This window comes from Choloepus didactylus, chromosome 15 (assembly GCF_015220235.1).
Source record: "Choloepus didactylus isolate mChoDid1 chromosome 15, mChoDid1.pri, whole genome shotgun sequence".
In the NCBI taxonomy this organism is placed as follows: Eukaryota; Metazoa; Chordata; class Mammalia; order Pilosa; family Megalonychidae; genus Choloepus; species Choloepus didactylus.
In genome coordinates, this window is record NC_051321.1 from 28,962,786 (window position 1) to 28,987,777 (window position 24,992).

General features: G+C 41.8%; 2 protein-coding genes across 2 annotated transcripts in view; one reads left to right on the forward strand and one right to left on the reverse strand.

Annotated features, from left to right (window-relative positions):
* CFAP58 (cilia and flagella associated protein 58) overlaps positions 1–24,992 on the reverse strand; it is a 105,856-nt gene that overhangs the window by 28,934 nt on the left and 51,930 nt on the right. The window lies entirely within an intron of this gene.
* Positions 15,033–16,102, forward strand: LOC119510918 (sorbitol dehydrogenase-like). The gene is given in 2 exon segments (XM_037805346.1): positions 15,033–15,393; positions 15,396–16,102. Coding segments are annotated over 2 exon segments (1,068 nt in total).

A 24,992-nucleotide genomic window follows, 5' to 3' on the forward strand; every position in this document is an offset into this window, starting at 1 on the left:
CCTATCATCACTCAACCCTCCCACTCCACTCAGCCTATTAGCCTCCTCCTAGCTTTGCTGTTCTCTTCCCCAACCTCAACCACAGAGTCAATACTTCCAAGTGTCCTTTACAACACTTTCAACTCCCTCACCCCTGACTTTCCATCATCTGCCCTGCGCACTCCAGTATTACCCCTCCCCCACTGCCCAATTTCTCAGCTCCCAGGCCACCCAGTGCTGCTGGAGAGCAACACAGAGCTGCTCAGAGTAGGGTCATTAGAATTCAAGCCATGGACAGTAATTTGTTCCTTCCCTCTGCTCAGCAATTTTCATTTCCATTTCTTGCAAACAACCAGCTATCGTCTCCTCAGCAGCCTCTTGAGACTTCTCTCTTCAAGACCCTAGTTCCACCTTGGTCACATTCCACTAATCATATGACCTGATCTGAACAGACTAAAGGCAGTAAGAGACCCTGACCTTCAACGTCTGACAGTGGGGCTATATAAATTCTCTCTTCCCTCTTGCCTGTTTCAAAAGAAGTGGCAAGTGGCTTCATCCTCTCTCATAGTCTGTGAGTATGCATAAACATCTGTAGATGTATTCGTAGGCACGTCAGACCACACATGCTATACCCATGCACCCACACAAGCACACATACCTTTTAAATCACTTCTCTTTCTCTGTTTAACTCTTTGCACACATGTCTGACTTCATCATGTTTCTCACCCTTCTCTCTGAAGTGTCTACCAAGGACTGGAAGAACACACACCAATCCACTACACTGGGGGAGTGGGGCTGTGATAAAAAGGGAAAGAAGTCTTTCATAGTTTATTTTATGCTTCTATATTGTTTGAATCTTTTACAAGAATGTATGTGTGTATTTAAAATCTTTTTCTTCTAATACTTCATAGCCAAATGTCTTATACAAGTAACCTGTCTGGTGCTTCCATTCTCTCACCACCTGTTCCCTTCTTAGCCTTTTGCAAACAGGCTTCAATCTCCAACAACCTCTTGGAACAGGACTCTCATAGATCACCAGTGGGTGATTCCTTGTGGCCACATCCTTCCCTCAGTTCTACTTTTCTCGGCAGACACCAGTGATGATGACCTACTCCCTCCTTGAAATTCTCTCCTCCCTTGCCCCCCCCCAGATACTGCCCTCTGAGTTCCATTGCAGAACTGGACACAATTCACTGAAAGACTCTGACAACAACCAGATGAAATTTCCTCTTCCTTCTCTTCAAATCAAGGGAGTGGGTTTGTCTAACCAAGAAATACATTCTGCAGAGGGGCAACAGAATGTGATATGCGTTCTTGTATGAAATGTCATCCTCTAAATAGCACACTACACACCCTTACACAACCACCACCTTCTCCACTTTAGAAAAAAAGCCAAAGATTACAAGGCCACACCAAAGTTCCCATAACCTTTAGCGTTGCCACAGGGGCCTTTTGGTCAACCATCTTCTACCTCGCCAAGGGAAACAAGGCTGGGCCCTCCTTTCCTGAGCCCCCTCGCTCCACCTCTTTCTAGTCCAACCCTCTTAATTAATTCTTCCTTGTGGGGAAGGAGCAAAAATCATGTCCTTCCTGAATAAGATTTTGAAAAATGAAAAGGGTTTCAGTGGGTAGACAAGGCAAGAAAGGCCATTTCCCGAGGCGGGGTGGGGGTGGGGGTGGTGGGGGTGGGGTGGACACTTCATTTTCAAAGACAGAAGTACAAAGGAAAATCTGTGTTTAGAGAACCATAATTAAATAAGCATATCAAATGTATGTTAGAAATTTATGAGTGTGAGCACTAAATGAGGTGGTGTAGGTGGAAGTGCCTCACAAAATGTAACTTGCCAGACAATTGCTAGATACTTTTATCACCATCCATCTCACAGGGTTGCTGAAGACCCAATGAGACAATATATGTAAAATTGTTTTGTCAACTGGAAAAACATTTATAAATCGTAATTATTATGTGATATTTTTGCCTCCAGCTAGATTAAGAGTCAGACCATGGCAACATTGAAGAAAATGAAAATGCCTGCTAATTTCTTTTGAATCCACATTCCCAGAACTCTTTATAAACTGAGAGCTCTAATTAATTTCCATCCTCTCACCTCTTTTCAGATGAATAGGCTGCAATAAATTTCAAACTCTATTAACAACATAGTCAATTCCTGGTCACTGTCAATTAAACTGCCCAACTTTGGATTTGAGCCTGAAAGTTGCCTTTTGTGCTCAGCCCACAACAACAAGGCCAGTCAATTTTCTTTCATGACTATCTCTATTTCCTTCATTTCAGTCTTCTTGGGCATCATCACATCACAATTCTACTGCAGTACCTTCCTGGACATTCATTCTATCTTTAGCTTCCTTGTTTTCCAATCAGTCCTTCCTACCAGTGCTCAAAACCCAACCTCATTTTCATTATTCCAACTAACTTCAAAAGAAGTGATAATATAAACCAAGTGATAAATCAGGAAATAAAAATAAATTGAATAACTACTGTAAAGGAAAAGGAAAAAACATCACTTCTTACAGAAGATATGATTATATATCTAGAAACCCCCAAAATAAAACAAAGTAACTGAAAAGCTATTTAGTATGATGAGTTGGATGCAAATAAGCAAGCAGAAATCATTAGCTTTCCAATATGTTAGCAGTAACCAATTGGAAGACATAATGGGGGGAAAGATTTCTTTCACCATAACTACAAATTCCCACCAAAGGCACAATCAGGAACAGTGACAATGGGACAAAAGGATTATTGGAGTCTTCAGTTTTCCTGAAAGAGCAACTGCTTACAGCCTTTATGTGACATGGTTCCCCCGCTTTCCCATTTTGTTTGGTTTTATTTTCAGCTTCTGTTCATCAGGGTTTGAAGAGTTCTAAGGTCCAAGTTTCACTGGGAAGCTGTGGTAGGTGGAAGAGTAGGGGCAGAGGAGTAGGGGCAGAGGAGGTCCCCAAAGCTGATCAGCTGCACCAACCTTGGAGTTATCAGTAACCAGGGTGAAAAACTGAATACCATCTTTGACTCTTCTCCCATGACTGTTACAGACATTCAGTTGCCAAGTCCTACATGTTGGTCATTTCAAAGATCTCATTTCTCCCCATCCTCATTTGTTCAAAGATCTCCTTTCTCACTATCCCCAGTACCTGCCCTTTACCAACACCCTCAGTACCTTGGCCCCAAATCACAATACATCTGCCTGGTAGCTGCTCCTCCAGCCCAAGCCCTGGCTTCTGGGTCCCTTTCAGTCTTTCCTCCTCCACATTCTCACTGTGTCCTACCCCTGACTGGTTTAATCCTACAGACAGTAGGTCTGGAAGGCCAACCAACCTGGACCACAATACTAGCTCCACTTCTCACCACAAACTGCATGGGTTCAAGCCCCAACTCTGCCACGGGTTGGTGATGTGACCTTGACCATATTACATCATCACTCAGAGACTTTGTTTTCTTATCGGTAAGACTGGCCAAATACCTAAACAATAAAAGCATTGTGATGAGTAAAAATAGTACATAATATAAAGGGCCCATCACAGGATCAAGCACACACCAGGTATTCAAAAGCGATAACTGCTACCAGGGGAGTTGTGGCCATTACCACAACAAGAGTCCATACTTACCTCCTGGAGCACATTTAGTGTGCCTGTGCTTGTTTTTTTGTTTTTTTTGTTTTTTTGTTTTTAATTTTTTAAAGCTTATTTATCGAAAAATTAAAACACACAACAAAAGACATACATTTCAAACAAAACAAAGCAAAGGATTAAGAAAAACAGAAAACCTAAAATAACTACTTTGCTTCCAACATGTTCCTACTATACCCCAAGAAAATTAATAAACCCTATCCAAACAAAGGAATAAGAAAAACAAATAATATACTGAAGGACAATTTGCATTTTTCCAAGTTTCTGCTGTTACAAATGATGGTACAGTGAACTCCCTGGGTTGCAAGTGGGTACACTGCAAATTTCAGTAAATATTGTATAAATGCCCTCCACTTCCCCAGAGGGTTCATGACCTTTTCCTCCACCTAATAAAAATATAACAATCTTTTACACTTTTACCAAACTGATAGACCAAATGTTATTTTTTTTTGAAATAAATCCAAAGCCATAGGAACAGTTGCAAAAACAATACTAACCCCATGCACAGAATTCCATCATACCCCGACCCCCCTCCCCCGATAGCCCAATCCACCAACTTTAACATGCTGTCACATCGCTGTTTCTTTCCCTCCCTCCCTCCCACCCCATCTATCACCCGTCATCTATTGCTCTGTCCTCTGAACATATGAGAGCTAGCTGCACACATCCTTGAACATACACTATAATTCACGTATACACTTCCCCTGAACAAGAACATTCTTTTATGCAATCCCATTAAGCACAGCTAAGAAGTACAAGAGATTCAACAATGATACAAAGCTTACATTCTATATTTCCTTTTCCTTATGTCTCAACTGTGTCCCTTTGAGCCACCTGTCCTCTAGACACGTTCATTCTTGGCATTCACTCGTCATCTATTTAGACTGTCTTTTTTTTTTTTTTTCAGTTGTGGAAACATACATATAGCCTAAATCTTCCCATTCCACCCCCTCCCTAGCCTTCCATTAGTGGGATTAATCACATTTAGAATGTTGTAATGCTCTTTCCCACCATCCATTACTAGAAATTTCCCTTCACCTCAAACAGCAACCCTACACTCATTTCTTAACTCCCCATTGCCCCTTCCCCCATTTCTCTTAACCCAAACTCTACATTTCATCTCTATGGTTATATTCTCTGATAATTTCTTTGTGTTTACTGTGGGGCTTAAAATTAACCTCTTACATCCATATCAATCTTGTTTTTCTTTGATACCACCTTCACTTCAATAGGACACATAAACTATCTTCCCATACTCCTCCATTCCCCCACCTTTATATAGTTGTCTAAAATTACATATTTTACACTGAGTTCAAAACCACTGATTTGTCATTAGAGTTTGTGTATTTTATATCATGTAGGAAGTAAATAGTGGAGTTACAGTTCAAAAATTATTGACTTCTATTTGTATTCCATTGTGGTTGGAGAATGTGCTTTGAGTATATTCAATTTTTTTTTTTTTAATTTCTTGAGGCTTGTTTTATGTCCCAGCTTATGGTCCCTTCTGGAGAAAGATCCGTGATCACTAGAGAAAAATGAGTGCCCTGGTGATTTGGGATGTAAGGTACTATATATGGCTGTTAAAATTCTCTATATCTCTTTCTCCTTTCTTTGTTTCTCTGTTGGTAGGGCTCCCTCTAGAATCTGAAGTAGGGCAGGTCTTTTATTGGCAAAGTCTCTCAGCATTTGTTTGTCTGTGAAAAATTTAAGCTCTCCCTCAAATTTGAAGGAGAGCTTTGCTGGATAAAGTATTCTTGGTTGGAAATTTTTCTCTCTCAGAATTTTAAATATGCCATGCCACTGCCTTCTCGCCTGCATGGTGTCCGCTGAGTAGTCACAACTTAGTCTTATGTTGTTTCCTTTGTATGTGGTGAATTGCTTTTCTCTTGCTGCTTTCAGAACTTGCTCCTTCTCTTCAGTATTTGAGAGCCTGATTAGAATATGTCTCGGAGTGGGTTTATTTGGATTTATTCTATTTGGAGTTCCCTGGGCATTTATGCTTTGTGTATTTATATTGTGTAGAAGGTTGGGGAAATTTTCCCCAAGAATTTCTTTGAATACTCTTTCTAGACCTTTACCCTTCTCTTCCCCTTCTGGGACACCAATGAGTCTTAAGCTTGGACATTTTATTTTATCTATTGTATCCCTGAGATCCATTTCGATTTTTTTTATTTTTTTCTCCATTCTTTCTTTTGTTCTTTCATTTTCTGTTCTGTGGGCTTCTAGGACACTGAGATGTTGTTCGGCTTCCTCTAGTCTTGTATTGTGAATATCCAGAGTCTTTTTAATTTGGCTAACAGTTTCTTTTATTTCCATAAGATCTTCTATTTTTTTATTTACTCTTGCAATGTCTTCTTCATGCTCTTCTAGGGTCTTCTTTATGTCACTTATATCCTGGGCCATGGTCTTCTTGATGTCCTTTAAATCCTTTGCCATGTTTTCGTTCCTCGATTGTAGTTCTCTGATTAATTGTGCGAGGTACTTTGTCTCTTCTGATAACTTGATTTGTGTGTTTGGAGTTGGAGTCTTCATATTGTCTGGTTTTATCATATGCATTGAGATTTTCTGTTGTTTTTGGCCTCTTGGCATTTGCTCTGCTCGACAGGGTTCTTTCAAGTTGTAAAAAAAAAAATACCTATCTAATTTTTCAGAAACACAGTTTGGTGGCATACACTTTCTCTAACTAACCAGCAGATGGCATCCGCGAGTCACCTATACCCCTCAAGTCAGTTCTTCCCAACTCTGTCTCTGTGGTGTGTGGGGAAATGATTTTTGTGGGGTTCAGCTGGTGAACTCAGTTTGGGTTTGTTGCTGGAGTTGACTGCCCTGAATGTGGGGCGTGTGTCCTGGTGGCTAGGGAAGCAGGGCCACTTTAATATTCAAACCTCCCAGGTGTTCCCGGAGATTCAAGGTTGTTCCAAGAGTCTAAGCCTTCATTTCAGTTTTGCCCCAGCTTTTCTCTGTCGCTGACCCACAAACCACCGGCACTGACGTAGCGTCCCTGGGTTTTCCGAGTGGGCCCCCCTTCTCAGCTATGACCTTCCAGGACCTCTGCTGAGGGAATGCTGTGTTACGTCACTAGTGCACGTCGTCCCTCAAGGGAAGCCCCGGCAGCCAGGCCGTGCAGGGGCACCCCCAGCCTGATGCAAAGATTAGCCTATAGTTCTTGCCTGGTGTAAGTTCTGAATGTAAGGCAGGTAGCAGAGCTGGGCCCCACTCCTTTCCTCTTAGAGAAGATAGATGCCCTAGGGGGAGATCGTTAGCATTTCAATGGTCTCTCTCTGCATGCGCCACACCCTTGTCTGGGTCACAGAGCTGGGAACTAAAAATGGCCGAGGCTTTCTCCACTGAGTCAAAAAGGGAACAGAGCTAGTCCAAGGTGACCCTCCGGCTCTCCAAGGTCAGTCGTCACCCAAAGCCTCTGTCTACTTATTAGGGCTTCGTATCTCTTAGTGAGCAGTTCACACTCGCTAATTAAAACCCCAGTTGGAGCTCAGCTGAGCTATATTTGCTTGCTGGGAGAAAGCTTCTCTCTGGCACCAGGAGGCTATGTAGCTCGGGCTGTGGGGGGAGGGGTCTCCCGATTTGGATCCGCAGTTCTTACTTACAGATTTTATGCTGTGATCTCGGGCATTCCTCCCAATTCAGGTTGGTGTATGATGAGTGGATGGTCATGTCTGCCCCGCTGCAGTTATTCCGGATTATTTACTAGTTGTTTCTGGTTTTTTTTTAGTTGTTCCAGGGGGACTACTTAGCTTCCACTCCTCTCTATGCCACCATCTTACATCTGTGCTTGGTTTTTAAGACCCTATAATTGGTCTCCACCTAGCATATCCAAAGGTACTCCCCAACACAAAAGAACTAGCTATATGTCCCTGCTATCTTACTCCATCCTCACACCCTAGACATACTCATCCTTCTCAGACTTGACTCTTCATCTTCCCTCAGACTAGGATGTCCTTTTCACTTATTTCCAAATACACCTCCTTCAGGAAAACTTTCCATGACCCCACCCATGTGCTTCCATGGTGCCTTTTCCAACCACCACCACCACTGTCATATTTATTTAGTTCTCACTATCCTGAGTGTCTAGCTCTGTCCTAGGACTTTAAATGAGGATATCTCATTTGATCCTTACAGCAACCCAATGAGGCAGGCACTATTATTCTCCCCATTTTACAGATGGAGTCACTGGGGCTCTGAGAGGGGAAGTTCCTTGCCCAAGATCACAAAATTGGTCATTGGGCAAACCAGGGCTCAAAACCAGGTCAGAACTATGACTGCTACGCTATCCTGCCTCAGTATGTATTCTCAGGCAATGGCTGGATGAATCATTTTAACATTTCAAGACCCAGCCCAATGATATCTTCTTTGTCCTTGAGGAAGCGAGTTCTTATTCATCTCTCCTGGTCTCACCCCTTTGGGGCTTACCAGCTGTTTTAAACAATGAACCCCTTATTATACACTGTCCTAGACAGTGGCTTTACTGCATAATTGGGCACTTACTATTGTCAGTATCCAGTATAATGTAATTATGTATAATTGTGTATTGTTCACTAAGTGGAACCATAAGGTAATGGTCTGGATATCCACACACTGCTCACAGAGACCAGTACCATTTCTTCCCAGATAAATCTCAGGATTCTTGTCAAATAGAATGTAAACTTCTTGCAGGTGATGACCATGTGTTATATTTCCTTGTGTCCCAAAACCTTTTGTACACATTAATACATGGCCCAATACCTTTTGGTACATAGTCAGACTTCTAAGCAGGCTCTCTTAACTGGGGGGAGGCAGGTCCCTGGAAGTATGCAGGACAAAATGATGAGAATGATCTTCTGTTATCGTCTCAGAACAGAAAGAACACTGAGTCCCTACACACATTGGGAAAAATGCTCCCAACTGTCAGAGACCAAAAGCAAACTGGGTTTGATGGCATCAATATAATGCTTAATATGCTACATATTTGGCATCTGTTCCAGAGGTGACTGAGTGTCAGGAACTCAGAAAAGGTCCCCTGGGCATATAGGAAGCTCTCAGTCTGTCTCCTACACATTAAGTACACTCAAGGTAGGGAATATACATTTTTAAATGCATGAAACATGAGTCTGACTTGACACCCATCTATCAGAGCTGCTTTAAAGATAATAAAATCAGTGCTGCCATTATAAGGAAAGGGAACTTGATGACCCACTGGAGATTTCTTCCAATCTAAATGATTCTATAAATTCCCCTAAAATCATAAAAAAGCAGATTAAGGATTCATGTAGGTGTTTGGACTATAAATACAAATTAATTTCTGTTCCAACTGCAATTTTTCTCATCCTTGTAAGAAGCACCTCTATCTCTGAGATATTTCTGGTTAAAACACCAACAGAGGAGCTAAAGATAGATAGGACTCCCCTGGGTTCTTGTTGGCAACTATGTTCTTCCAATTTCACAAATAAATCTGCATCTTGAAATGAACTGAATTGAATCTTGCTTCTGTCCAAAAACATTTATCACTGAAAATCTGTTTTGTTTGGGGAGTAAGATATAATTGTGTACAGATTCAGTAAGAAACTAACTGTTCCACTGAGAAATTCTTTATTGCAAATGTTTTGTTTGGAATCTAAGTAATATATTTATTTCCATTTTCAGTTGCAAGTCATATTACTGCTATTTGTTTTTACAAAAAAAATTTCTCATGTTTAAACACTGCTTTAGTTTCTGATAACAGAAATTCATATTATTCAGCTTCTTACTTGGTTTTATAAAACTTAATTCAAACTGACCTTCATAAAAGAAAAAATTTTTTTCAAGATTCCCTTACATTATCAGAGCTAAATAACTAGAAATAAAAAGAAAAAAGTAAACATAATATTTTTTAAAGATTAATTTATCAACTAATCATTTTGGTTCACACATACACTCTGATTCAGTGTGAAGTCAGAGACCAAAACAGAAATGAACAAATGAATTGTGTATCATGTTTCTAAATGCATGGGGGTAAATGCATATCCCCTAAGAAAATTTGCTTGGTTATGACATCACAGCTGTTCTTTCTATAAAAAGAATTATGTCCTGCATCAAACTATATAATTTCCCAAATAAAGGGAATAAAAGATTAAAGAAAAGAAAAGCATGTCAGCAATAAAATCCATGGGTAGACCAGATGCCAGGCATATTAAAATACTATATCTGACAAAAGATTAAAAAAAGAAATCTGTACCACTTGAATGCTTAAATGCAAAGTATTTCCACTCAAATTCACAAAAGGAAGGAAGCTGTGGCAGATTGTTACAATAAAGGCCTCTTGTGTCCGTGAGGTTAGGTTGTGCCTTCCCACATGCCTTAGCAATGTGACTTGCTTTGGCCAATGGGATATAACAACCGACTCAAAAAGTGCTTGCATGTCAGAACTTGGCCTTTCTGCTGCCCTTGGAAATCCTGAGACTGTCACCCTGAGAATAAATGGGACAACCTGGTAAAGACAGTCCTCCTGTCACCCCAGCCAACTGCCAGCACAAACTGTGCATGTGAGTGATGCCATCTACAGCAAACAGCTCCTAGATGCCCCACTAGTCACTTGCAGAAACTTAAGTGCACCAGGCAAGCCCAACAGAACTGCCCAGCTTAGCCCAGCTCAAATTATGGATTCACAGAACCATGACCTAATAAATGATTAGTGTTTTAAGCCATAAATTTGGAGCAGTTTGTTATACAGCAGAAGCTAACTGATACAGGGGTCATTACACAAACCTATTTTGTGACCACAGCAATTAATGGGCCAGCCACCACAGAGAGAAAGTGAGAAGCTGCCCTAGTGATGCCTGAGTCTATGCAATTATTCCTGAAAGTGAGTTCAAATATGGAGTACTGAGTTATACTGAACTTTTTATAAGCCATTTGGGGGATCTTTCTAAAACCTTAATCTAAATTGTAATACCATGACGACAGCAGCTAACATTTATTAAATGCTTACTATAAATGCTTCTCGGCCTTTTGGCTAAGATCAAGTGTGAATGCCTAGTATATGTCAGGCACTGGGGTATGTGCTTGATCTCATTTAAGCTTCACAAAAACTTCATGTGAAAAGTACTATCATTATCTGTATTTTACAAATCTAGTACTGAGGCTTAGAGAGGTTAACTAACTTGCTTAAAGTAACACAGCATTTATGTGAGCTTAGACTCAAAGATCTGATTTTCTCAAAGTCAGAGCTCTACAACCACTACTGTTTTCTACCTGATAACCACTCCCACCATCTCCCTTGCAAGGCTTCTCTAGTCCACCGGGCTGGGGAATTGTCTGGACCAGGAGGTCTACTCTCTCTGCCTTGAATCTTGGATAGCCAGGCTGAGCAAACCCAGCGAGATGACACACCCAGTTGAAGATACAGAGGAACGGAAATGGACAGTGGGCGTGGCCAGTCTTGCCCAGATCTGCTGACCACACAGAGACTGGGAAAGCCAGAGAGCTTCAGCAATGGGCAGAGGCTGTGTAACAATGACCTGGCCCACCAGCAAAGAATGGCCCAAGACTCAGGCTGTGACCAATTACATTAGCAATAGCTCCTTTTCCAGTTACGGGAGAGGCTGGGGGTGAGGACGGGGAAGGGGGAGAGGGAGAGAGAAGAGGTCTTGGAAATAGGCTGGAAAATAAGTAGAAAGTTAGGCACAGGTGTGCACTGAAAAAAAAACGAAAGAGGTTCAGTTATCTACTCTGCACTTAATGTATATCAGCCCTTCATTAATTAAGTGTCTGGAATCAGACTGATTTCCCGGATTTCTGACAGTTTAAAATGTCTCAACCCTAACTCTTAAAGTTGAGATGCAAACAGGGTGAGGGAAACGAAGTCAGTCAATACAGCCCCTTTTGAAAATCACTTGTTTCAAAATACATTCCACAAACAAGACCATTCCTAACCCCCCCAAAAAATCTCTAGACCAACAGTCATCTGTGTATCTCCTGAGGAGGGTTGAAACTACAAGCATTTAAAGTATTTATGGTTTAGGGTATAAACTGGCTTTTAACCTCTAACTGCCTAATCAAGCCTACCAGAGCCAATCTCTTTTTAGGAAACTTCTAATGCTTGGAGAACTCTGACACTTTGTGAAGTTATTCCTGGCATATTTATAAAGAACTACTGAGAGGGAATAGAAGAATAATTGAGCACATTAAGTACACCTAGGCAAGTGCAAAGGGACATAGGTTGAGAATCTTATTCACCTTAAATGAAGCTGAACACAATTTTAAGAAAAGCCCAAAACAGCTGCACATTAAAAGCCAACTCTCTTAAAGGAAACCAGAGGGTCCCAGATAACCCTGCACAATCACCCTTTTCTGAAGGGCTGCCAGTAATGGCAGCAACATTTTCTGAGGACCCATAAATCTCTCTAAGCTTTGGTTCCCTGATCTGTTAAATGGGGTTGGTATTAAGAATCAAGAATATAAGTAGTAGTTTCTTACTTTAGATTTTAGATTTCTTGGCCCTGTGTAATTCCCCCCAAATCTTGAGGGCACCAATCCAGTCTTGCCAACTTCTTCTTTTGCTAAGTTTCAACATGAAAAATATATATAAATACACAACATTTAATTAGTGTTTACTATGCAATGGGAACTATTCTAAATACGGTACATATATTAATATAATCTTCCAACCACCCTGTGAGATAAGTATGATTATCCCCATTTTATAAATGAGGCAGTGGAGTTACCACAGAGAAGATAAGTAACCTGCCCAGGGTTTTGAAGCTAGTAGCAGAGCCAGATTTCAAACCCTAACAATCTGGCTCCATGTTCTAGACCAAGAGGAAACTGTCATCTCATAAAGGAAAGGAGTGCATAAAAACTAAAAGGAAGCCATTTCGAAAAAGAAATGACTGTTTCATCTTCAAAAGTAAGAAATGACACAGAATAAAGAGCAGTCCCAAAAATTGAAAAATAAAATTGGTTTAATGCTACACAGTCCTATCATGCTCATTTCATTACAGACCAATGAATACTTATGTTTGGGAACATATAGATTCTCCCCATCCTCAGATCAGCATTTGGGAAACACTGAAATATGATGCATGGAAAGCACTTTGCAAACGTGACAGTCAGACATTAATGGTTACCAGGGTGTTCTAAGATCATGAGCAAGGGAAACGAGAACTCACCCTCTTAGCGTTAACACTAAGACACCCTCAGACAAGCCAAGCAGGTAGAAGTATATAGCGCCCCACAGACAGTCCAGGCAGATGTGTGCACATCACGGGTGCAGCAAGCACTGGCTTCTGTTATCCAAACCCATCTCTGATTGCTCCTTCCATCCTCCCTGGCAAGCCAAGAGCACATGCAGGAGAGCAGGTGTCACCCCTTAAATCCCAGGAAGAAGGGAAAGAAGAGCAAGGCTCGGGAGAAAGCATTTTCTCCTCTCATCTCCTTCTTCTTCCCTTTGATTTTAGAACAGAATGAAAGAGGAGTGTCTGCCCAACAGCCTGAGTTAACACCATGCCTTTCAGTCCTACAGTCTCTCTAGCGAGAGGACATTTCAGCTCAGCTTTGGGGAGCATGATCTCATTAGTTACCTGCTAACAGAGCAGACAAGAATTGTTTAGTGTAGGCTACACCCCCAGAGACATGGCCACAATATTAGAATTCTACCTTGCAAATCTTAATGCACTTCTTTAAAAAGTGAACAACTACTTTGGAATTTTAGAGGAAAAAGCTGTCATGGAGATGAAAAGTTTAGTGGCTCTGTTGGGAGTGGTTCATGGCTCTGTTCTGGATTCCAGTGAGTAGAGCTTAAAAGAAGGGTCAACAAACTTCCTCTGCAAAAAGCCAGAGAGTAAGTATCTTAGACTCTGTGGGCCAAATAGTCTCTGTCACTGCTACTCAACTCTGTCATTGTAGCACAAAAGCAGATACAGATAATACATGAATGAATGAACATGACTGTGGGCCAATAAAACTTGATTACAGACACTGAAATTTGAATTTCACAGCATTTTTATGTGTCATGAAATTTTCTTCTTCTGATTTTTTTAACCATTTAACTATGTAAACACCATTCTGAGTTTGCAGCCATACAAAAACAGGTATGTGGGGGGTGGTGTCGTCAACCCCTGGTTTATGGTCCCAACTCTGGCATTTCTTAGCTATATGCTCTTGGGCAAGAGTCCAGTTTGCTAATGCTGCCGTTATGCAAAATAACAGAAATGGATTGGTTTTTATAAAGGGGGTTATTTGGTTACAAATTTACAGTCCTAAGGCCATAAAAGTGTCCAAACTAAGGCACCGACAAGAAGATACCTTCACTAAAGAAAGGCCGATGGCATCCGAAACACCTCTTGCAGCTGGGAAGGCACATGGTTAGCATCTGCTGTTCCTTTGCTCCCGGGATGTATTTCAAAATGACTCTCTCCAAAATGTCTCTGGGCTTGTCTCTCTTAGCTTCTCCAGAGCAAACTCCGGGCTAGCATCTCTTAGCTAAGCAAGCGCAAACATCCTTCCATCCACATCTCCAAGCATCTCTAAGTATCAGCAAGTGTCTGGGCCTGGAGCTCTCTTACGTACTCCAGTGAACTAATCAAGACCTACCCTGAATGGGCAGGGTCAAATCTCCATGGAAACATTCAATCAAGAGGTCACACCCTAATCAAAAAGATTAATAAGTCTGCCCTCACAAGATTATATTAAAGAATATGGCTTTAGAGGTGGGGGGACACGATATATCCAAACTGGCACAGCAAGTTTCATTTTAAAGCCTCAGTTCCCTCCTCTGTAAAATGGAGGCAAAAACCAAATCAACCTCAGTGGGTTTTCTGTGGATGCAATGAAAGCAAAATGCTTAACATGGAGCTGTGCATGTACTAAACATTAAATAAATGTGAGCTGTTACTGCTATTTCCCTCCATTCTTCAAAGACTACCATCAAGCTGCATCAGAGATTTTCATGCCTCTGTCAACAAAGAAACATTCTAGATTTTTCATATAAACAAGAATGGATTTCAAAACTTCATGGAGCCCTAAAGCATGCCTTGAACCCTGGATGCACTCATTTGTCAGCTTCCTCCTAGATACTTGCAGTCCCTGGATTTCAAGAGCCAGGACCAGAAAGTGAAATTATCAGGCTCCAAACTACAAATAATGATATTTTTTGAATAGCAGCCAATTCTTAAGCAGCATGCTAAGTGCTTTACATAATTCTTTCCCTTAATCTTCATGACAACCAAAGGATGCTGATAAGATGATGAGCTTCAGGTCACCAGGAAGGAATTCCAAGTGTAGGAAGGCTAAGTAACTAGGCATGGCCACATGTCTAGTAACCAGGTTTTGTAGGGTTCCAACCTAGGCCTGTCAATACCAGGGCTCTTGCTTTAGAATATAGAAAGCATCCAAGCACCCTGCAGACTCTATCATCAACCCCCAATGGAGCAAGCAACATGGCGGCAGCAGCCCACCCCAAGAACCTCTCCTTAGTGGTACACGGAGCCGGGGACCTGCGGCTGGAGAACTACCCCATCCCTGAACCAGGCCCAAACGAAGTGCTGCTGAAGATGTATTCAGTTGGAATCTGCGGCTCAGATGTCCACTACTGGCAGCATAGTCGAACTGGGGATTTCATTGTGAAAAAGCCCATGGTGCTGGGGCATGAAGCTTCAGGAACAGTCATAAAAGTGGGATCGCTGGTAAAGCACCTGAAACCAGGTGATCATGTTGCCATTGAGCCTGGTGCACCCAGAAAAACTGATGAATTCTGCAAGATTGGCCAATACAATCTGTCCCCATCTATCTTCTGTACTACATCCCCAATGTTGGGAACCTCTGCTGGTTCTATGAGCACAATGCAAACTTCTGCTACAAGCTTCCTGACAACGTCACCTTTGAGGAAGGGGCCCTGATTGAGCCTCTGTCTGTGGGGATCCATGTCTGCTGGAAAGCTGGAGTCACCCTGGGGAACAAGGTCTTTGTGTGTGGAGCTGGGCCAATTGGACTGGTCACTTTGCTTGTAGCCAAGGCAATGGGAGCTGCTCAAGTGGTGGTGACTGATCTGTCTGCCTCTCAGTTGTCGAAAGCCAAGGAAGTAGGCACTGATCTCATCCTCCAGGTCTCCAAGGAGAGCCCTCAAGAAATTGCCAGTAAAGTAGAAGGTCTGCTGGGAGGCAAGCCGGAAATCACAACCGAGTGCCCGGGGGTGGAGGCCGTCATCCAGGCGGGCATCTATGCCACTCGTTCTGGTGGGACCCTGGTGCCAGTGGGGCTGGACCCTGAGATGTCCACCATGCTCCTCATGCACGCGGCTATCCGGGAGGTAGATATCAAGGTCATGTTTCAATACTGCAACATGTGGCCGATGGCAATTTCAATGCTTGCGTCCAAGTCTGTGAATGTTAAGCCCTTGGTCACCCATAGGTTTCCTCTGGAGAGAGCTCTGGAGGCCTTTGAAACATCCAGAAGGGGATTGGGGCTGAAGGTCATGCTCAAGTGTGATCCCAATGACCAGAATCCCTAATGTTAATTGGGGTCTGCCCTCATCCCCACCCTCACAGTATCTCAGGGGCTGAATGGCTGGGCAGGGGTAGGCTTTGATGCTGAAATTTATTTATAATTCATTATAAATAGAGAACCTTACGCAGAGGAGGAGGTGTGCCTAAAGATACTAGTAGGGATTGTTTGGGGGAACTTGTAGCCACGATGACCTGTTCACACTGAGCAAAGTTGAAGTAGAGCAGAATTTGACAGAGGCAGTTGCTGGAAATTCCCCTTCTTCCCAGAGTACCTTAGCTGAGCAAGGAGGGCAGACTGCCTGTTGGGTTTCTGCTTCTACCGTGACTGTGGCCAGGTGCAGGGTGGGGTGAGTTATGAGGAGACAACTTCATCAAAACATAATTAGCCCAAAGGTGATTTTCATGAAAATCTGCAACTCGAAGTCTGGTTTTCCGCATTTCTCGTTTAGAGCCCAGTGTTTCTGGAAGTAAGTGCTATTTGATTTGATGATAAAAGGAGAATGAGAAAAGGGCCTAGGCTTCCTGGATCCAGGATAATTTTTAAACCAATCAAATAAAACTAAAATCCTATGTGAGATCAGACTAGATTGTATTCTCCAAATGTGGAAATAGTCAGGGGCCTTCTCATCACTACTTGAAGATCGCCTTTTTTCAACTCCTACGAATTCTGTGTAATTTAATTTGCAAGATGAAGAACCACCTTCCCACCACTCCCCACCCCCAGCCCTAGGCAAACTCCGGGGCAGCCACTGTGGGCTCCCTTGTCGCTGGGCAGCCAGGAGAGTCCTACCTAAGCATGGTCATGGTGAGACCTTAAATTGCCAAAGTTGTTTAGTCAGACTTCCCCAGACCACAGGATTAGCACCTCCTTCTGGGCCCTCTTGAACTCACTGATGATTATTAGACAATTCCACTTAATTCTGGTAATTATAAACAGAAAACCTTTCTGTTCTCACAAGCAGTGAAGGTTTTATTTCTGGACCTGTGACCAGACCAATCTTATTTTAATTGTGGGGTTGTCCATGTAAGATATGGATCCAAGTCATATCATGTCCACTTGTGACTTTGAGATGATTCATCAAGGAGGATACAGCAGCCGTTGACATAGCTTGGGCTATGGGTTTTAATTTCTCACTTCAGCTGGGGAAGGAGTGTGGTTTCAAGAGGTTCTGGTTTTCTTGTGATGAGGGAAGGCTGTGACCAGCGCCTGGAATTTGTCAAACTGCTTAGGGTAATAAATTCTGCTTTGGTGCTCCAAAAAAAAAAAAAAGAATATAAAGAAAGCAGTGGCCATTCTCTAGGGCCCTGGTGTTTCTCTCTGAATGGGTATCCAGAATCCCTGGGAATCTTGTTAAAATACAGGTTCTGATTCATTAGGCCCGGGAAGTCCCAAGGTTCTGCATTTCTAACAGGTGACGCCAATGCCGCTGGTCCTAGGACCACATTCAAGTGAGAAATGTGAATTTTCTCTGTTAACGACCAAGGCAGTCTGCCCATGATGAATCAATGACCGTGATGTTCCTACTCCACATACCGTGGTGTTAAGACCCTTTGGAGATAGACTGAAGAGGTTCAACTCATCACCAGGTAGCTGTTTGTGTGACCTGGGGCAAGTCACTCACCTTTCTGTGCCTCATGTTTCCTTCTCTATGAAAGGGGAGAGGTAGCAGTTTTTATCTCATAGGGTTGTGATAATAATGAAATAATACATATATAAAACAATCAGAGCAACGTCCGGCACAGAGTAAACACTCAATAAATGAAGGATAATCAGGACATCAAGAAAACCGAAGATGCTAACCAACGAACTACCTAAAAATATACTAGATGAGGCTTGTTCACCCTGCATAGCTAATAACTTGAACAGATCCATTCACACCCTCTCATCAGTCAAGCCATTTTACAGCTAAGTAAACCAGACTTCCATCCAGCCAGTCATAAAATTAAATTAGAATCAAAGTTTACCTTGAAAGGGTAGGACCCAGATGCCAGCAAGGAAGCAGCAATTTCCAGTTCAGTTCATTATTTACTTATCTGACGGATAAATACCCATTCCCTAGGCCTCTAGGCTCAGGCGAAAGAGACAATCAAGAATGCACCTGACAATTTCCGAAGGCAATACCAATCTGACCTCCCCCAGGGGAATTTCCCACCTGGATTATTTTAGTGGGTCATTGTTCATTTGGTAGTGTGCTTCCATGCAGCATAACCCCCTAGAGTAATTAATCCTTCTTGCCACTACTTCTACATATTAAAGGGTAAGCCTCAGTGATCTCATCTGTAAAATGAACATTCTAGGCAACATAAGCCAGAGCTAGCAGTCTAGAAGGTTTCCTCTCCCCAGTTGTACCACCTCCCTGAGTCTCATGAGCCGAAATTCACTGTGTGCTCACCAGCACCCCCTGGTGTCCGTGCGTAGGTAAAGCACAGTGCCTGGTACACAAAAGGCACTCAATAAAGAATGGCAGATTAGAACAAAATTGGGGTGCCATCTCTAAATGAACTACACCATGACTGTGTCATCTAGTTACTGCATATTAAATAATATGGCAGTACATGGATGGAATGGATGAAGGCCAAATGGGACCTTCATAGGAGAAATGGTCATTGTATTTTCTAAAGCTGGAATGGCAATTGACAACTTAGGTGAGTAGCTAAGTAAGTGACTGGAAGGAAAGGGGTCTACTGGTTGGTGGTCTGCAGGGCCTGTTGTGAAGAAGGTCTCATGTACAGACACTTTAGGAGCCCTGGGCCTCATCCCCTCAGTCCACCTCTAAATTTCTAGCTGCCGCTGAAACGCCTAGCACACTGCGATGGCAGTCAGTTCCTGGACATGCCAGCAGCTGCGGTCTCAAGTGCACATGGAGCCTGCTATGCTGCCTCAGGTCAGGGTTTCCAGAGGGGAAGCCCCCAGCAGTCTGTTTAGAAGCAGCCAGAATAGAGGAAGGAGGGGAAATGCACCCTGGGGCAACTCTCAGTGGTTAAGGAACGGGAGTCAATGGACAAATGTCTCAGCCTCCTTTCCTTCACAGGGACAATTCTGTTCTGGTTTCTAAGTGGCTGTTAGAGGGTCCCCAGTGGCATGAGGACTCAGGGCACCACAGCAGTAATCGACTCTCTACCTTCCCTTTACTGGCTTTTCCTCCTTCCTGTCTCTCTCTCCTGCTCCCTCACTCCAACTTCCTTGGGCAACTTCCCACCTCCAAAACTATCAGAACCACAGCCCTTTCTCAGTTTCTAATTTGGAGGAGCCTAAACAGAGACACTTAAAAGCCCCAAAGTCCTGTTGGGAGTCCCACAGCATCCTATACAGAATCATAGCCCCTGTCACACTGCACTGGGGATGCAGAACTAGGAGGTCCTCCCAGACTGGGACCAAGTCTGTTTCATTCACCTTGGTGGTGCTCAGCAACTATTTGTTGAGCAGGGGCTGCCAATGCAGAGTACTCCTCCTGCCCCACACACTGGAGCACCAGGAAGCAATCCTTAGTCTTTTACAGGGAAGTCCTTTCCTGTTTTAGAAAAGTTTGTAAAAAGTAAATTAAGGCAGATTCATTAGCAGCAAGAGAAAGACAACTTAAGCAGACCCATTGTTGGGGACTGAATCACTTCCCCCTCAAAAGGCATGTTGAGATCCAAAGCCCTGGTCCTATGGGTGAGAACCCCTTTGTAAACAGAATCTTTGAAGACGGGATTAATTAAGGTGTAACCAAACTGAATGAGAGTGGACCTTAATCCAAGGTGGCTGAAGTCCTTATAAGCAAAGGAAATTGGACAAACACACACACACACACACACACACACACACACACACACAAACACGGAGAAAGCCACAAGGAGCAGCCAGAAGCTGGAAGTCAACGGAACCCGGAAGAAAAAGGAGAAGACCACTGCTTGATGGAAAACCAAGGACCAAGGATTGCTGGCAGCTAGTCCCAGAACATCAAGTCTCCAGGGAGAAAGCCTTGCCTTGCTGACATCTCAACTTTGGACTTCTAGCCTCTAAACCATGAGCCAATAGATTCCTGTTGTTTAAGCCAAACCATGGTATAGTATTTGTCTTACCATCTAGAAAACTAAAACACCCATCTTTCATTAAGGTTGCCCTTCACTGCCCCACAGAACACACCCAGGCTTCTCTGCTTGTTTGCCTCCTCTGAGAAATCCAGCATCATTCTCCTCTGATTGTCTATCCTTGCCATGTCACCTGCAGTCTCCTCCTTCCTCCCCACCTCCTCTTTCCCTTTTGATTCTTGGGTTCTACATTTCCATCAAGGAATCATAACAGAGAACTAGGTCAAAGAAATTGAAAGAAGTAAAGCTGATTGTGTTGCTGCTATTCCTTGAAATCTTTTTCTCCCTCAAGTCTTAAAGCTGGAAATTGCAAACTAGCCACCAAGTGTAGCTGGCAGGCATGTTTCTGGAAGGACCACTGCAGTTTTCTTAACATTTTCCAGTTCACTTCCAGTATTTTGAACTCAGCAGACTGAACATAAAAATTCAATTTCCAGTCATTCTTGAAAAATTGAAGATTTGACAAAATGAGCCCATATTTAGCAGGAGTGCAGTTAGCTGCTTCCTAGAGATGGGACCTGTAGCGCCCCTGTGCTGCAGTCCCCACCACTCCCATCTGCCTCTGACCAAGGCTTGTCAGTTTCCATTTAAGATGCTGATAAACAAAGTCCACCTTGCTCTTTGTTGTTACCTACCTAGCCCTAAAGGTGAGGGGTTTTGAGCTTGCTACCCCTGATTTAAGCACTTGGAAAAAACTGGTCCCAGCTGTCACGACTGCTCGTGTTTTTAAGTGCCTCTAGCAAGAGGTTAGAATTTCCTACTCTACTGCCATCATGCCATATGCTCGTTATTTGGAATCCCATCTTGATGATGACAATAGTGATGATGAAATGATACCCAAGTAAAGGATAGCAGTTACTCATGGTGCATATGCCTGCCTAATCCTACAGTGCCTTAAAAAAAAAAAAAAAAAAGCCATTAATACCAAAGAATTAAGAAAAGATGAGGAAAAATGGAACAAGAAAAGAGAGGAGACCATGAGGAGTCACACCTCGGGTAATTTCCATAGCCCTTGACTCACTGAGGGAAAGGACAGCCTGACAGGCAAAAGAAAAGAAATTCTTCCCATCCAAGGCTCAGATTCCACTTCTGGCAAGAATACATACTTCTTCATCTTAACACTGAAGCTGTAAAGTCAGGCTCAAGAACCATTTTCATGTTAACTTCAAGCAAGGGGAGAATTTGTAGTATGCTCACGTGGATCAGCCTGCCCCAGCATGCAAAAGGACACTGCCAGTTTGCACCACATTTATAGATCCACAAACCCACAGAAAATTCAAGACCCCAGCAAAGCTAGACGTTCATAATAAAAATTCAAAGGCAAACACAAAGAATAATTCCCTTAACTTTTCAGAACTCAAAGACAGAACTTAAATGACGGGACAGACCACTTACAAGGGACCATGATTTTTCCAATATTTACTCAGTCATTAGACAAATATTTACCTTGTGCCAACTATGGGAGGTAATGATCAACAAGACAGACATGGGCAATGCCCTCGTGAAGCTTATGGTCTAACAGTAAAGAGTCATAAAACACACTAATGCAATTATTTAAATAATTACAAGTATGACAAGTGTACAAAGTAGAACCAAGGTATGGGAACACATACCAGTAGACCTAACCTTGTCCGAGGGGTAGAGGAACTTCCCTAAAGAAGAAGCATTTAAGCTAAGACCTAAAGGGCAAAGAACCTATCCATTTTTATTGAGCACTTAGTGTGTCAGGTATTGGGGTTACAGAAATGAATCATAAAGCAGCTTTCCTCAAAGAGCTCCGAGTCTACTGGGGAGAAAAGAGACTTCCATCAGTCAGCTGCTTGGAAATGATGGGGATTCTTCATCACCATGTAAGAGACCAAAAATTTAAAAATTTTTCAGATACCCAGCAGAATTCAACCAAAAACCATCCTAATCGCAAAATGCTCTGTTGTGAGTGCAGAGTACTTCTCCAATAATTTAATAAAACAGACAAAATTGAGAAACTGTCAAATCCTGTGGAGCCACTAAGGCTTTACAAAGATAAAAAGGCTTATTGTCTGGGGAAATGCAAGCTCTGGGAGGAAACTCACAGCAGGCACAGAGCAGTCCAAGCATCCAAAAGGAAGGCTAAATGAGGAATTGGATAAAGGTGAGTGAGAAGGGATATTAAACTTTGGAAGCCTGGAAAAAACCATGTGGTGATTAATAATATTAATATTATTAATCATAAAATATTAATAATAATCATAAAATAACACTGTTAGTGATAACACTGTTAGTGATAACTATCTTTAAGTGCTCATATTGAATAAGCACTCTGCTAAGCCTTTATATGTACTTAACATGCTATTCTATAGGTAGGTACTATTATTGTCCCAATTTTACAGCTCAGAAAACCAGAGATTAGAGCAAATGAGAAATTTGGCAGACTAAATAACCTGAAAACTAACATCTATAAAGCATTAGAAACGCTGCATAAAACAACACATCATTTTAAATACAAAGTGGAATTTGCAAGTAGTTTGATCCTCAAGTGCCAAAATCAAAGAGTGAACTGCATATTATAGCAGTGACTAGACAGATACAGTAGCTACCCCTTCCTTGGGGGGTGATAAAGGCAAGTGGCCACACTGAACAAGAGGTTTGGATTTTAATGGCCACAAGGGACAAAAGATGAGATCCTGGGTCTGTGTGGAATGGGTAGTTGATACTGAGACTCTTCCACATAAAATTAGAGACTGAGAAGAGTTACACCCTTGGTGAAACAAGACAATGGCTAAAACTCCGCCAACTGGAACAGGAGGTCCATAAGGAAACCTGTCTCACCTGGACTCTGGGTGGAAACAAACTGGCTCCTCTGAGTATTTGTATCCATGTGTCTTCCCTCACAAGAGTTTGGGGTTCTAATATGCATTAACCAAGTGGTCCAGGAAGCCCCAGGTGAGACTAACAACAACAACAACATATGATCCCAAGCAAGCAAGTGACATCTCCTGGGGCACCTGGCAAAAACAAATGGAAGGGACATACCCTTAACCTAGACCATTTCCAAGTCCCACAAATAAAACTCTTCTGAAAATGATTTCACAATCCAAAATTACAAAGCACAAAAGGAAAAAATCTACCATGAATGAAATTCAGTGGTCACAACAAACAACAAGAAAGATTCCCAATAGATTAGATAAAGACTATAAAATAAAGATGTTTAAATTAATTGAAGACATAAAGAAAGGAATAAAAACATGAGAAAAAATCAAGACACTATCAACAAATACCAGGTATATGTGAAAAAAGAATCTCCAGCAAAGAAAAATCAAATCATTGAAAATGAAATCTCAGTGAATTGGCTATTGACAGATAAGCACAGCTTATGAGAGAATGTGGAAACTAAAGCTGAGAAAGTGCATCACAGAGAGAAAAAGGAAAGAAAACTAGCCAAGAGGTCAGTAGAAAAGGCAGAAAGAATAAGAAAGTCTAACATATATCTAATAAGGCTTCCAGAAGGAATGAATAGAGAGAATGAAGGAGAGACTATTTGAAAACACACAAATCCTCAGATTCAGGAAATACGGTGAGTCCTAAGCACAATAAGTAAAAGTCAATTCACACCTAAATGAATTGTGCTGAAACTCCAAAACACCAAAAAGAAAGAGAAGCTCTAACAATCAGAACAAAAGGCAGTTTCCTAAAAAGAAGCAGAGTAATTAGAGTGATGGCAAATTCCTCAATAGCATCATTAGAAGCTAGAGCACAAAGGATTACTAAAGTTTTCAAAGTAAAAATATAAAATAATATTCCAAATTAATCCTTTACAAGTAAGGATAAAATAAAAATAATTAAGACAAGCAAAGAAGACTGTTAATCATTGGAAAAATCCATCCCTGAAAGAACTAAGTAAGGAGATTGAACCCAAAAGGAAGAAATTGGAGATAAGAAGAAAGAGAAAACACAAAGAACTGGTAAGCACCTCAATAAATCTGACTCAATTAATGTTCATTGACTGTATAAAATAATGATGATGATGACGATGACTAATGTTGGGAGATCTGGAAGGGGATAACTGGAGTTAAAGCATTCCAAGTCCTTGTGTTGTTTGTAAGGAAGCTAAGGATATTGATTCAACTTTAGACTTGATGTCAATTATGCATGTTAACACTCATGGATTCCATTAAATATCTATATATTTTAAAATTTAAAGATATACTTTTAATTATAATAGGAGAAATAGTGGAAATATTTTAAGACTTCTCATTTTCAAAGGAGAAATCATACTGAAAATAGAAAATATTTAGTATTAATGGAAACGAAAATAACACATATCAAAACCCGTAGGAGGAAACTAAAGATATTCTTCAAAGGATATTTCATAGCCTTAAATACCTTTATTAGAAAAGGAGACTGAACATTAATGAATTGAGCATCAATCTTAAGAAGGTAGAAAAGGAGCAGACAAAATCCAAAGTACATAGAAGGAAGGAAATTATAAAGTTAGGGCAAGCAATTAATGAAATATAAAACAAACTTGCAATAGAGAGTTTTGACAAAAGACAAAATACCGTTCTTTTTAAAACTAATAAAGGGATAATAGTAAAGGAGAGGTGGATAGTGAAGAGGTGGCAAGTGTGGGCTCTGGAGCCAACTACCTGGGTTGAGTCACAGCCCTGCCACTTTACCAGCTGCATGGATTTGGGCAAGGGACTTGCAGCTGGCATTAGTGGAGCCACAGCTCAAACTCTGGACTGGCAGACCATGGTGCCCACACGCTGATGGGTTATACCACCACTACTATTACCCCCATTTTACAGATGGGGAATCTGAGGGTTGGAGAATTTATGTAAG